This window comes from Passer montanus, unplaced genomic scaffold (genome assembly GCF_014805655.1).
Source record: "Passer montanus isolate IOZ18808 unplaced genomic scaffold, ASM1480565v1 scaffold37, whole genome shotgun sequence".
NCBI classification, from domain to species: Eukaryota; Metazoa; Chordata; class Aves; order Passeriformes; family Passeridae; genus Passer; species Passer montanus.
This window is the reverse complement of record NW_024368485.1, coordinates 1,390,091-1,405,158: the sequence shown is the minus strand read 5'-3', so window position 1 is coordinate 1,405,158 and position 15,068 is coordinate 1,390,091. Positions and strand designations below refer to the sequence as shown.

Sequence of the window (15,068 nt, the reverse complement as noted above, 5' to 3'; positions counted from 1 at the left end):
TAAGCAACATTTTTATTACCTATGGGCAAACATCCTTCTGTAAGCAAAACTATCATTCCTCTTCTTGTATCATATTTCCACTACAGCCTTGTAGGTCAAACTTATATTTATTTCCTCTGCAGTAACACTTTACGCAGAAACAGCCTAATTGGGTTTGGTTTTGACTCCTAATAGAGGCTGTGGGGGAAAATACAATATCCTATAGGCAAACTCAGTGTTAATTTCAGCTGTTAAAATACAGAATTAAGTTTATTTTTGGAGTAGCAGAAGGGAAGAAGACAAAATGCCCAGGCATACTAAGAGAAGCACCACACCTGAGCTTGTAACACTCATCCCACGAACACAGGTACAACAGGAACTTCAGCAAACTCACACCTGCACTAAATAAGGAAAAGCAATGTAATTTTTATCAGGTTTCCCCATGAATTGGGAAAAAAAAATGCACTACTTAGTTTTAAGCAAAACCTTTATTTTAGCTCATGGGCTCGTTTGTATTAAAAACAGTTACTTCAAAATCAAATTCACATAAAATTCAGTATGTAAATGAAGTTGTCATTGGTCAGGATCAGATTCTGAAAGACAAGGGCTCTGAATGACATTAGAACAACCTTGGGTGGCAGCAGATAAAACTGGGAAGAGCAGCAGGAGCAGCTCCTGCTTTACAGCCTGAGGAATCAAAGTGCCCCCTCCTTCAGCAGACTTTAAACACCAGCTGCACACCAGGGCCATTTAATGATTTCTCCATTCCCCATAAATTCCCTCAGCAAGGACTGAAAACAGCAATATCCCAGTTTAATCTGCTGCTTCACAGGAGTGAATTCTCTTGAGTCTTGTTAGAGGCACTGCTATTTTCTGCCAGCAATCAAAGTACTTGTCTTAAAACAATTTCCTTACAACACCAACAATCAAGCTACATTATATACACTTCAATTGTACAATTATCTTTAAAAAATGCCCGTGTACAAAATAGGTTATTTTATTTTTTTTAAAAAATCACATGCTAGATTTCAATTACATCAACATTTTAAAATAGCTGAAACAATTGATAAATAACATTCCAATTTATTAGGAACACTCCTGCAAGCAAGTGCAGAAGTATCTGCACTTTATTTCATATTCTAGTAAGCTTTTTAGGGCAATTTGTGCTATAAACCTCATGTACAAAGCGTGTGAAAAGCTCTTACTTGTGCCAACAGAATAAAAGCTAATTAATTAAGCAAGAGTATTTCAGTAAAATTATTCTACTTATGAAGTAAATACCACAAGGGCATATCATTTACAGCCAGTTAGACAAAGAGCACAGCTAGTGACCAGAACACATACATTAGTTAAAAAGTCAAATATATACAAAAATATATTAGAAAGTGGTTGAGTTTAACCACAGGCTCATGTAAAAAAATGTTGTTTTAAATAGCAATAGCAAAAAAATAGCTATTTCTCTATCTGCAACAGTACAAAAGGCAACACCTACATATGAGGTAGCAATGCCAAATTAAAAACAAAAAGAAACCAAAAAAACAACTTTGGATTGAGGAGCATTTCCTATATTTTCATAGCATATCTGTCAATACAAATATTTAAATGAACACTTCAATTGTTTCAAGAATTAACTACATTAATTTACAAAATCCTTTATTCAATTAACTTTTTAAAAATTACTGGAAATTGGTTTAGTTACTGATTTCTCCTGTTTCTAAAAAAGCTGTTGCATTTTTCAAACCCAAACACTGTACAGCAAAAACGTGGAGGCTTTTATTATACACACTTGGTAAACACTATGGTACATTAAGACTTAATTTACAAAGATCAGAAGGAGCCAGCTGTGGTCATTCTATCCTTTTGTGCCTCACAGGCAGACACTGCACACGTTTTACCCCATGTTCAATGCCTGAGGCAGTCTGAGGGTTCACTACTCCCTTCCACAGGCACGAAGTGTTTCATCCCCCTCCAGGAGTGTGAGCCACAAGTGTGGCTCCCACCTCCAGGGCCAGGGGCTCTGCCAGGCTCAGAGCTGCCCCTGGGCATTCCTGGAACTGCCTCAACAACCTGGGGTGGGAGAAAGGAACAGCTGTGCCCCTCGTCCCAATTCCATCTCTTTATCCTCCTGCAGGTGCAGGGCAGGAGGGGCCAGCTGAGCCTCTCTGACCAAAAAAATGCCATCAATGAAAAGCCAGGGGAGGAACAACCATGTAGCCAAGCTGTGCCAGCTCTGGTTGTGGGGCTGCAGGGCCCTCACATGGGTCACATCCTCTGCTTCCAGCTCCACTGACCAAAAAGAGCCTGCTGCTCCTCCAATTCAGGCAACTAAATTGGACATCTGAAGTTAGATGGTACGAGTAACACCAAAAAATGAACTGGATGGAATTTCAGCATTTATTGTATTAAGAAAATAATATACTTTACATCACAGTGCTTAATTAAATGCAATAAAAAAATGTAAACTCAGAATTCTAGATAAAATTTAGCTTGAAAAATTAGGGCTCGAAGAGTTTTGAAAATTCACAATTTTTTTTAAAAATTGAAGTCACAGACAGTCAGTTCACATAACTCACATCCTGAAGTCTACTTGTAAGCAACACCTTTGACGCACTCCAACGTTTGGCCGGGTTTTGTTTGTTTTGTTTTCTTTCAAAGCCTAAATACCAAATGACCAAGTGCAAAGGTAAGAGGTATCTTTCTCTGCAAGGGATCTAAGTGTAGCAGTGAGGTGCCCTGGGGCCCCGGAGTGCTCTAGTAGATGTAGGGGAAGATGCGGTAGGGGACGCGCTGGCAGTACCGCTCCCAGGCCAAGCCGTACTTCTGCTTGCAGTGGTGCTCGTCACGAGCCTCCCGATGGACCAGCAGGCAGATGAAATAGATCACGTAGAAATAGGGTAAAATGTGATTAAAACCTGCAAAGGGACAAAGCGAGCTTAGATACAGGACAAAGATCTAGAGGTGGTAGCTATTAACATGTTCAAAGATGGTGACACACACTTGATCAAAGCTGAAGCATTTTATACTAAGGCATCGAATAGTCAACACATGCAGATAGAAAAAGCCCCACAAACCCACAGAAAGTAATTCTGAAAATTTGGAGTCACAAAATCAACCAATTTCACTCTCAATGCCTGAAAAGCTGGCACACGTTCAAGTGTTATTGTCATTTAAAGTTCTTTAGTTATCAAAACCAGATTTCCAGTCAAATCTGCACCACCAAACTGCCCCGCACAAGGTTTTCTCTGTTTTGCCTGCAGACATGAGTCCAGCTTTGCTCAGAGCACACCACTTGACCTGTGGATTAAAAGAACTGGAAAGGACCCAGAAATGTGAGAGTGCAGCCAAAAAAGCCAACTTTGTGCTCTGGGCTGCATCAGGAGGAGCGTGGCAGCACGTTCTGATTCTAACCCACTACTCTGCTCTCCTGAGGCCCCACCTGAGTGTAGTGCCCACCTCTGTGTATTATTAACAAACACTTTGAAAGATAATTTTCACTGTGTTTGATGACCTCTCTTTTAAATAGCTTTCACTTCAAGTTATCGCTGTATGTGGTGGCCCTTGTCTTCAAGCAAACTCCCACTTTTGGGGAACTTCAGCTGAAAACACACTCACTAGCCTAAAAAATTTAAAGAACAGCCAATTAGCAAGTAAGTCCCATGGTTATCAAGTGATAAAAGTGTCAAAAAGATGAGTAAAATGTGTAGTATATGTCAAATCTGCAGCAAGTTAGGGTAAAATGGAAGTAAAAATGTCTTGCATTAAACTTATGACACAGAAATCTGCCATTCAATAGGGTTTACTATCTCAAACAATTACCACTTGGCATTTCAAGCCCAGACAGATGCAAAACAAAAGCATTTTTGCTAAAATCCACTTCAGTCTCAGAAACTCACCACAGGGTAGGGACCATGCCAGAGCCATGATGATGTCACCGAGGTAATTAGGGTGACGAACAAAGCCCCACCAACCTGTGACAAGAAGCCCTTTTCCAGTTGCAGTGGGTATAAATTTCAGATCTGTGAAGAGAGTGTTGTGGTCAGTGCAGTGACTGAAATATGTATTTATATACTACAAAGAGCCATTGAATGAAATCAGAGCCAATGGAATAAAAAATGTACTCACTGGCCAGTTTGGGATCTGCTGGATTCCGTCGGAAATTGTTTTTCTGAGAATTTGCACTGCGGAAGATGTAATACCCAATACCTGAAAATAAACATGATGGATTTTGCATTTTCAGTATTTTCCAGTTTTTTCAGCTTCAACAAAAGCACTCACATGCCCTTTGCCACATTTATTCCATCAAAGTCATTTCCCCAGAGATTCAACTGGTATTTTCTGGTTCTCAGAGCTCTAACAAGATAGAAATGCCACTGGAAACCTGCATTCCATAAGATCCTTCTTGTTACTGACCAGCTTTGAAGAGATTCTGAAGAACCTTTATTTTCACATCTATATCTGAGTTTTTTTTAATGTTACACTGAGCTTGAAACTCACAGAAGGTGATGTGAATTTCACATTCTATGATTACAGCTCTGTTTTGCAGCCTAGCACTTTGTTACAGCACCTACTCCATAAACTGACAACTCACTTACAAGATCATGATAACAAAAGAACCAGGCCATGAATTATCTGGGTTTGAAATTCATATCCCCCAGAATTTTCACACAGCAGCTTAAACTTGCTTTTTCCAAAGCTACATTGAAAAAAGATTATCACTACACACTTTGAATAAAGATTTTTTTTTAAATAGAAACCCATGAGAAAATGTTAGGTGAAGATGAAAAAGTGATTTTCTGTTTTTCAGTGTTCCACATATTAAGTTGTACATCTTGTCATTTTTCCCTGTTCTTTGTCATGTCTAGAAAATATTAGTAGGTTTTTATGGGTTTTAGATTACAGAGACAACAAGCATACGTTGGTGCAAATTTAAGGTTGCCTAAAGATGTGAGATCTTTTCTCAAAGCACTCAGCTTTGATGAAAAAAGATGTTTTCCACTGACCTGTGTTTGTAACTATGGTCTCAAGTAAGGAGATGCAAATAGTTACTTCTTCCCTAGGTTCAGTAGAGCGGAGCCAACAAGGTACTGATTTTTATTTTTTTTTAATGAGTTGCTCAGATTGACTTAAAAGAGAATCTATTAAATTCAAAATATGTTAAGTCACTTCTTCAACTCCAGACAGCACCCACCTAGAGCTGCTTCTCAACAGAACAATTAAGTGTTCAGAGTCTCACCTATCCTTCTTTTGCTAAAATGAGAATTTATTATATTCTTTGTATTTCACAGTAGACAATGACTGCTGCATCTGGGCTAAAGCTTCCCCTCCCATCTCTGAAGAACCAGAATCAGAACTATGTTGTAACCAACAGCAACAATGGCATTTACTGTAACTTACAGTTCAGAACAGTAATTGCAGCAGCAACAGGCCAAGTAATTGTGGTGGGATGACCCACCAAGTAGAAGGCCTGCAGGCTGTAGACAAATGGAACCCACACCAGATCTCCAAACGCCAGCATGAATCCAAATCCATCATGGGTAATATCCATTGTAGTCAAAACGGCTTCCTGGACACAAGGAAGAAGGAATTTTAGCATTTCCACAGCCTCCTTCTCTTAACATTGTAATTAGAAATGGCAGCAGGTAAGGGGATTGGCATTTACCTCATTCCAAAGAGCATCCACCACATAGAGAAGCTGGAAGCAGTTCACAAGGATCATGGACAGGGATGGCACGCTGAGATTGTGGATCTTCATCTCAGCCAAGAGCATTGCCAAGTTTATAACAACCTAAGTTAGAAAAGATTTTATTTTAAAGTTCACTTGTAAAAAAAACAGTCTTTTCTATTACACTGCAGGACATTTTAACACAACTATTTTTGACCAATGTTTAGAGCAGAAAAACCAATAAACTATTTTACAAGTTAGTTTGCAACTAACCACGCTTTTGAAGCTGTATAACCTCAACATATGAATATCTTAAAAAGGGTTTTCATTTGCCACAAAACAAAGAAGCTAGAAATTTTCTTCAAGTGAATAAAAATAGTCATTTAAAAACTAGCAATGTGGAACTGTTTTTCAGTACTCATTTATAAGTATTTACAAATATCTGTATCTCTCCTTAATATCAATTATATATGTGTGTAAAAAATTCCCTCAATGTAATATTTAAGTAGCTAAAATAACTCAGATTACTGACTCACCCAGCCAATTAATCCTGGACGCAACTCACAGAAGTATTTGAGGTCAAAGCTGCCAATACGAGGGTTTAATTCATGTCCAGTGAAGAAGTCATAAATAAAATACCCTGCAGATGAGACACAGCCTCTGTTAGCAACACTCTTGCTGTTATCAGCCACTAAACTCCTCCCCATAAATAAAATCCCACTTTCCACCAATGTTCTCTCATTACAAATTTTTTAAAGCCTTCAGATTGGCAAAAAAAATTTTGAAGAGTATGTGCAAAACACAAAAAAAAATCTACACAATTTGTATTTTAAGATGCTCTGATTTTTTATTAATTAGGAGGACTAACCACTTTAGAAGTTCTCCCTGACATTTGTTCCTTCTTTATTTTCAGCCTTATCCTGAAGCTCCCATCACAGTGTCTACGAACATGATCATATGGCATTAATTTACTTTACATTTTCTCCTATTTAATTGCTTTTGTCTGGGAAAAAGAATTCCCTTTCGCTGTGACAATTACCCATTCATCAAAAAAGGTGGACAAGAAGGAAAATACCATGCCCTGACTTCATGTCTGGGACTGAGTTTGTGGAAAAAAAACCCAAACAACACTTCACAAAGCAAAACTGAAGTCACAGTATTATAATAACCAGCCCCAAACCTAGCCTTTAATTTGCAGAAATGAAACTATGGCAAACAATTGGAAAGAAGTTATCCAGAATGTCCTAACTCACCAGAATTTCCACCTGGTGCTAGCTCCTCCTCGGGCGCTTTCAGGGATCGAGCGTACAGGTAAATGCTCAGTGCCAAAGCAAAAGCTGCAGCCGACACTGCAAACTGCAGGATGTGATCATACACGTAATGAAGCTCAAACTGGAAGTATAATAAAACTCCAACAGCTGCAGCAGTCAAAATAAAAGCATAAAACCCTAAAGGACGTAGAAAAAAGACATATTAGTCAAAAAAAAAAAAAATTATCGTTTTAGTAGGACCTACCTAATCCAAACTTTCTGCACTTTTACTTCTTCCAATATTTGTCCAATTTCCAGTAACACCTTGGGACATCCTATGGTTCAAACTTCTGGGGCACAGCAATATAACTAAGAGACTCCAAGCCCTGAAACTGCTCACCAAAAGGACAAGAGGCAGGAACACTCTGAATACTTCTCAATTTTTTATGCCACAGGATCCAATTTCAGATTTTAGTGGAAAAATGGACATTGACACTGCAGGTCACAGTCTTATCTGTGGGACAGCTGGGACAACCATATTCTCAATCTTTGAATTATCTGCATACCTTGATACAGATAGCAGTAATTAAAGTATTAAAATGACTTATCAAGGCAAAACTTGAACACAAAACCTTTTGCACACAATGAGAATATAATTTCATGCAGAATGGACTGATGCCCAAATAGGAGCAGGCAGTTCTCTGCTGCCCTCAGCTGAGGACTTTCTGTGGATCCCTTCACAGGGTCACAGGGGTGAGGTCAGAAGGAACCTCCAGAGTTCATCTGGTCTAGTTCAGATGCAACCTCCTGCACTTCACTTTGTGCCCAGTGCCTGCTGTCCTTACCTTTCCTCAAGAAGGCTTTTAAATTTGCTTTAAAATTAGCCTTCAAAGCACCAAGACAATGGGGTTTTTTTTAAATAATCCAAATGATGTAGCTTATTTCCTCCCTTTATCAGAATGCATGACTACAGACCAAAGTCCAAAACCAAGACAGGTATGAGACAGCCTCAGGGAGACTCACTTTTGCAGGATGCAATTCTCCTTGTTTGTCACTTACAGCCCTAGTCCAACTTTAAAATGGTGCATCTTACCAGACTATGACAAAACTCAGCTTTTTAAGCTGAATTTTTTGAATTCCACTTACACCCCTGTCCAGTGCAATGTCTTGCTCTTGGGGCACTTAGTTCCTGATGATTACTAACCACCTTTTTCCAAGAAAGGCTCATCCTATTTTATCCAAAGATTTACAACAGATACACTCTCTGGTCAAACTGTACCTTTCAACATTTGTATTTTATGGTGCTGAGCACTGCAAATCACACAATGGAGTCAGTTTTGGAATAACCAGCTGCACCATGCTTACCATTTATCCGGTACTGCAGTCTCCTTCCACTGGAAAGGGGCAGGCCTTCTACAACCTAAGGAGAATAAAATACTAATGCTCAACAAAGTATTTTCTGTGGGCCCTTCAAGGGAGGAAAACCAAGCTCAACTCTGTCAGAAAGACATTCAGTCAAAGCAACCAGCTGGACATGCTCAAACCTCATGCATTGTTCTGGAAAACATACTCTGGTCAGCAAATGAAAAATATTAGCAGTTTCAAATAAAAACATTTTAAAAAATAAACCTCTTCCTAACCAGCTTCAAGAAAGCAGAACTTCTCCAGTCATTGTGAACATGTTCAGCAATAAAACATGATTGATCTACTTCAGTGTCCTTTCAGAATCTGCCAGTAACCCTCAAGTCACAAGAGAGGGAAGGAGAGCCTTTGCCTGATACTCATACATATGGCTAGAATGGTTTGCAGATTCCTGTAAATGAAGACTGTTTTCCAAAATGCTGGATATCCACAAGAAACTGAGTATTGAAATAGTTTGTGAAGTTAGAACTCAGATACCTAAAATTCTTCTAGAATTCTATTAAGCAAAGTTTATCCACAGTTTGATGTGAATGCCTGTAAAATGCCTTCTGCCTTCTCTACTGGAAGGCTCTGAAATGCAAAAATTCTGAACCAGCTGCGCTGTTTTAAGCTTACAGAAATCTGCAGCAGCTATATTCCAGTTTATTATGAAAAACTCATTAAAATGCTTTCAAATGCACTGCATTTAGAACACACCCCACCTTCCAGCCTAGTTCAGTTGCCCATAAAGACCCAATGCTCCCAAGAGCCTACCTTTCCAATTGGCAGCAAGTAAAATGCAGCCTGAAGGAAAAACCACAGAAGACAGACACCAAACACCCTCCCATCCCAAAGACTCTCAAGTGCTGGCAGAGGAGGGAAGTTCAGAAGACTTGGATCATCTTGTTTGCACATCAACAGCAAATAGAGTACAGTAGCAGGCAGGAGAAGCATCAGCATGAAGGTCCCTGTAAACAGACATCACGGCATGTTAGAAGGTAAGTGAAGAAAATTTAAAAAATAGTTTCAATCCCACTAAAAAAGTTCAATATTAAGTAACAAAGAATAGGTTGTCATTATTTTCTCCTGAACCAGAGAGCAGCAATCCCACAGTCATGTAACAGGACACTGAGACATTCTTCTCACTCCCATATAAGGTCATCTACCATGGGATCACACTCATTGCATCCCTCCAAAAATAACCCAAAAACTGTCTAAAAAATACTTTACTGTCAAGTTTCAAGCACCTAAGTTTTGAAAATGTAAAAGCTTTGCTGGTTATTCTTAAATTTAATCCAGAAATATTTAAATCTCACTGTGGCAATGGGTGGCACATGATCTTTGCTGTATTTCACATACGAACCAAGTGCATTAAAGGTTCTTTGCCACTCAATCAAGTGAAACAGCAATTTGACCCTGAATTCTGCAGCCAAGGTCCAAAAAGCAGTTTTTGACATGACAGTATGGTCAATTAGCAAAAACCCACAAAACAGTACTAATTTTTAACTATTAAGACAATTTGCACACATACCAATTCTTCCCCCAAACTCCAGCTCCTTTGTTTTTGTTGATACTTTCTCAATTGGTTTTACAGCCACAAAAGTCTTTTTCTCTGAATAGATCTCTTCTTTTTTCTTGTCATCTTTCCTCGAACGCAAGCTGTACTGCTCAAGCACACGCTTGATCTCCAGGTCTGGTTTTAACTTTTGCTGTAAATGAACAAAAATAATTTACTAGAAGGTTTCCCAGTGATTTTACTTTATTTTAGTCCAATATTTTATATTTCAGAGGACATGACTCACTGTAAAACACCAATATACAATTATCCATTCACATAAAGAGACTGCTAAAGCCAGGCACTGTAACCTACTGGGCTGTGGTTACAGATCAGCAGCAGTTCCAGCACACATCATCCATGGCCACCCTCCCCCTTTCCCTTCTGCCATGTGCCTGGGCACTAGATAACAATCAGGACAATTAAAAAAAAAAAAATCACATTTTCTGTAGCAAACTTACTTAACCTCTAAGTTTTATATTCCCTTCTATTTCTGCTTGATTATTGTATTGCCCTTTTCTAGGAATTTGTGAGAGAGCTAAGCCAGGAATGTGACAAAAAGCTAAGAGCAAATTCAGTGTTCCTACCTCCAGGATGATGCAGGATGTGGCATTTTTTTCTGTACTTTCAGGTTCACCATTGTACCTTTTGGTGTTATTCTCACTCGGTTTCTCCTTGAAACAAGAAACACAGTTTAAGCTTTCAGTGTCCTATATATGGCACTGTTCTGCAGAACTGAAAGTTTGGTTTTCCATAAAATACCTTTGGAGAAATACATTCTCTCATAAGAATTCTTCTCGTGAGTATAGCTTACACAGCTCTAGGAAGACATGACTCATATGTTTTATTTCAACTACCTGGTCTTTCCAGTCTTACAAGAGCCAACAGATCAATCCCACTCCTCAGAGAGAAGCCAGAACAAAACCACCAAAGACTTTTTAACCCTTTTATCCCAAAAGGTTAAAAGTACTAAAAGTAAACTGTAGCTGCTGGCTAAAAATCTACTTAAAACCAGATTGTGATCCACAGGCACTGGATCACACAGCTCAAAGGAGGTCACTGCAAAACAAACCCCACAACTGTTTCAGTGCCTAAGAGCAGCAATTTACTAAACCTATCTAGCAAGTTTATATTAATCTGGTTAATCTAGCTGAAACCTAACCAAAACCTGTTCATTTTCAATAGAACAGCAGAATGCATTTCCAGGTCCATGGACTGTGTCTCAGACAAGTGAGAAGCCATCTCAAGGGCACAAAAGGCAGAAGAAATGCTGTTTGTCTCTTCACAAACACCACCTCTACTCCTCTTCACTTGAAGATCACCAGAAGCATTTTTAGCACTCAATCTTCACAAAAATGCTAAGAACAAACCTAATAAATTTCAGCTAGACACCAGATATTGGTAAACTTAGAAACCCTTACAAGTTAGTTTTTATAATGAAACCAGTTTTGCAATATTATCCATCAGCATGGCCAGATTTAAATATCCCACACTGCATGTTTTCCACTACTGTTGTAACAAACTATATATGGTAAGAGAACTTTTTCCTCAAACTTTGCAAGCTAGAAAACCAATTTCCAAAGAAAAAAAAAAGGCAGTTCTGAGATATGCTTTTGCAGGTAATTATGCTGTCTAGGGAACATGAACTGCAGCTGGTTTTACAATGATAAACCCATTCTGCATAAAACCAATCTTTCACAAACAGCAAAAGTTTTGTTAAATAAAAATCCAGCAAACCCACACACAAAAGCCAACAAACAAAACTAATACCGGCAGAGCCAAGCTGGTCTCCTGAATGGTTTTCTTCTTGTCCTCCTTGTGCTCCCTGCTCTGGGAAGCAGAGCGACGCCTGCCCCTTGCTGGCCGGCCAGGAGACCGGGAGCGAGAGCGAGATCTGCTGCTGCTCCTTCTGGAGGGAGAACTTGAAGAAGACTGGCTCTTCCTGTGCTTGAATGATGACTGCGACTAAAAGAAAGATGGGAAGAAAGCAAAATCTTAGCTATGTCCCAAAGAACAATTTTAGAAACACGGGGGGGGTTTTGTGATGAGGACTCTGGCACACATTTCTGGAGATCTGTCTCGTATTTCCTCTACTGATGCTCTACAAAGGCTGCTAAGAAAGAGCAACTGCAGAATACTCATTTTGCTGGCAATTCCCAAAGAAGCCTGTTCCAAGTCCAACTGCTGCTGGCAATTCCTGCTGAAGCTACAGAAATGAGGCTATGGGTGTAAGCTACCAATGTGAGCACCAAGCTGTTAAGCACACTACACACAATCCTGTGCATGGGGATGGGAATGGAGAGCTGTCTCTCAAGCCCTCAGTGGCTGCTCTCACTTCCACTACTCAGTTTAATTAATGCATTTGACATGGCAAGGTTCATCATCCGTGTGAGGCAACACAGAGCAAATCAACACTAAAAAAACCCCAAATCAGCCTAATCATCTCATTATATCTGGTAACTAATTTCATAAATATTTTACTCCAAAAGCACTGTTTAATTTCTCTGTGAAGTCTACAATGCTGATTTCCCCATGTAAAATTTCCACAATGCAACTTTTATAATGCATAAATATTTCATGACAAAGAAAGGAACTTTCCCAGCTTGGGTCTGCTAACCTGCATGCAGAAGTAACAAGTCAGAAAGACTTGAAACAGTGAAAACAGTTGCCTACCTCAAGGCAGAAACATTTTGGTCCCAAAAGAGAAGGCCAGTTACTGGGCATGGACACTGCCACCAAGAAGTGACACTCCAGTTCACATAAAGACATGCAAGCTGGCTTTGAACCTCTGCAGGTTTCAGAACAGGCCATAGAAATGAACTACAGTGAACATTCCAACAGGGTTTTTTCCTCCTGCATTATTCATTTTCAACTGAAACTTCTATGAAGTTTTAAAGGACTTCATGAGGAACAAAAATAAAATAATAACAATAAGTAAAGAGGCAGGAATGTGCTGACATCACATGAACCTTTCTCAAGGGTTTGTAATTGTCACAAATACAGCAAAATACCTCATGAAGCCTTTGAGGACCTAAACTAGTAAAAGCTATTTGCAGATGTTTTAAGTACGTTCTTGAAGGGCATGCACTGTTTATATTTACAGTGACATTTAACCGCATCTTCCCATTTGTTACCAGATTTTCTTATTTAGAGATGGAAAACCATCAAATTAGTATCGACCCATTATTACTACCTTTGTAAGGTACCCAAACCAGTTCTTTATGAAAAACCATGCTATAGAGTTCCTGAAGGATCAGACTTGGTTTTCCTCAAAAATACTACATTTTTTGACAAACAACCATGATACTTTAAAGATGGAGTCGTTCTGAACTTCTGCTTGATGTGTCACACAGGAAGAAACTTTTATTTAGCACCAATTCCTTGAAGACACAGTTAACAAAAACTTGCAGAAGTTTTTTAGTGCAAAAGCCCTAAGTTGAAGTACTGACAATCAAACCCATGTGTACTCACCCTTATATCACTTTCCTTCAGTGCAAGTTCAGTTCCATCTTTGTACTTGACAGTATAAAGATGAGCAGCATCATCGTAGCTGGTCACTTGCACCTCGTAGTACAGGACGCTCCCCGGCCAGCGGCCCATCACCACCTCGCCATCAGCAAACTTCCGGCTGGGCATTTTCCAAACTGAGTGCCTAGGAAATAAATCACTCAGTCCACATGGCAGCTGAACACCAGGCTTCATCTCCCCCTCCTCTCCTTCTGTGTCATGTAATGAAAAGGGGACACTTTCAATGAGTCTCCACTTTAAAAAGGGGAAAGGCTGTGTGACAAGAAAGCAGCAGTGATCTCTTTTCCAAATCAACAGCAGACAGAAGAAATAGTCTTAAAATAGAGTGAAGATTGGAGGTGCACATTCTGGAAAAATATTCAGATGTATTAGACTAGTACTGAGCTATGATATCTCCATCATCAGGCAAAGCACATCTTTGACCAAAATTACATCATGAAGCTCATCTTATCTAGGGAGAAATGCAAATTACATGGTATTGAAGTGTCCTCTAACCCTTGTTTCCTGTGGTTCTACAGAAATTACAGAAGTGATGATTTCTAAACATTAAACATCTCCAATCTCTCCAACACTTATAGCCACATTACAGTCTTTCTTCAATTTATTATGCCAAACACTCAAAAGTTAGGAAGCATCAGAATTTAAGCTCCTGTCTGAATATTTGTTTTTTCCACCTCTTTAACAAAAGGCCATAATGCCTTTTCCAGGGCTCCATGGGAAAACAAAGCACAGCATCAGAGCAATCACACAGCAACCTGAAAAACGAAATTCTATCCCCCATCTGCATCATCAGGTTTTTATTTGCTATTAACACATTGTGGTGTGACTACCACCCTTGGTTCACCCCACCAGGTGCTGGGGAAAACCACAACTACAACTTAGAGGAAGTTGTTTGTAAGTGTAAAGTCCTGCAGCACTGTTTGTGTAGTGCTTTGCCTTATGTCATTGCCTTCTGAAAACAGATATCCCAAGCAGAATATACTTTTAATCCCAATGTATCAAGTGAGACTACCTTGGAAGTCTAAGGTAAGGTAAAAGATACACTAACATTTGTACTGGCACCACGTGTACAACCAGCACATGAACTCAGAGGGGATGGCAGGGACACGGAGAAGACACAAACTACAAATCGTTGGTGTCAAAGCATTTCATTTCAACTTGTTTGCTTTATCAATTTGATAAGCAAGTGAAACCACACAAACTAAGGTAAATACAAGTCTTTAACTAGTTAATCATTACATATTAACTAACCTGCAGTGAAAAGTTAAGATTATTGGGGAAAAAGATACTGTTAATATTCAATCAGACTGTCATCACTCACTGGGGGATGGGGCTCGGTGAGGTTTTACAGTCAACATTCATTCTGGCATTTTCTGACATTGCTGCTGCTGTTACACTTTACACCTCTGTAGCTCTCCAAGTCAAATACAAAAAAAAAAAAAAATCAGCAGCATTCCCTCATATGGATTTTATTACTAATACTGCAAACTGCTTCAGACCAGAAACATCTGGCCATCTCCTCTGCTGTACAATATCTGAAGGAGGGGAAAAAAAAGTTTTATAATTTGGTTTCACTGACACTTGCCAGTCAGAAAAATGATGAGTTCTAGTCCGTGCTTGTCAGGCATGTGCTATTCCAGCTCTTCTGCCTTTTAACTAGTGTTTGTTGCTCCAGTTTCTGCTTCTGTCTTAT

General features: G+C 39.3%; 1 protein-coding gene across 1 annotated transcript; it reads right to left on the bottom strand.

Annotated features, from left to right (window-relative positions):
- Positions 1–1,934: 1,934 nt before the first annotated feature.
- Positions 1,935–14,328, bottom strand: LBR (lamin B receptor). The gene is made up of 13 exons (XM_039716998.1): positions 13,319–14,328; positions 11,618–11,812; positions 10,435–10,521; positions 9,824–10,001; positions 9,067–9,260; positions 8,257–8,311; positions 6,895–7,089; positions 6,178–6,281; positions 5,639–5,764; positions 5,374–5,542; positions 4,102–4,182; positions 3,873–3,995; positions 1,935–2,891 (listed from the first exon to the last, which is right to left on the bottom strand). Exons 1-13 carry the CDS (start codon positions 13,547–13,549, stop codon positions 2,731–2,733), a joined length of 1,899 nt encoding a protein of 632 aa, XP_039572932.1. The 5' UTR covers positions 13,550–14,328; the 3' UTR covers positions 1,935–2,730.
- Positions 14,329–15,068: the final 740 nt, after the last annotated feature.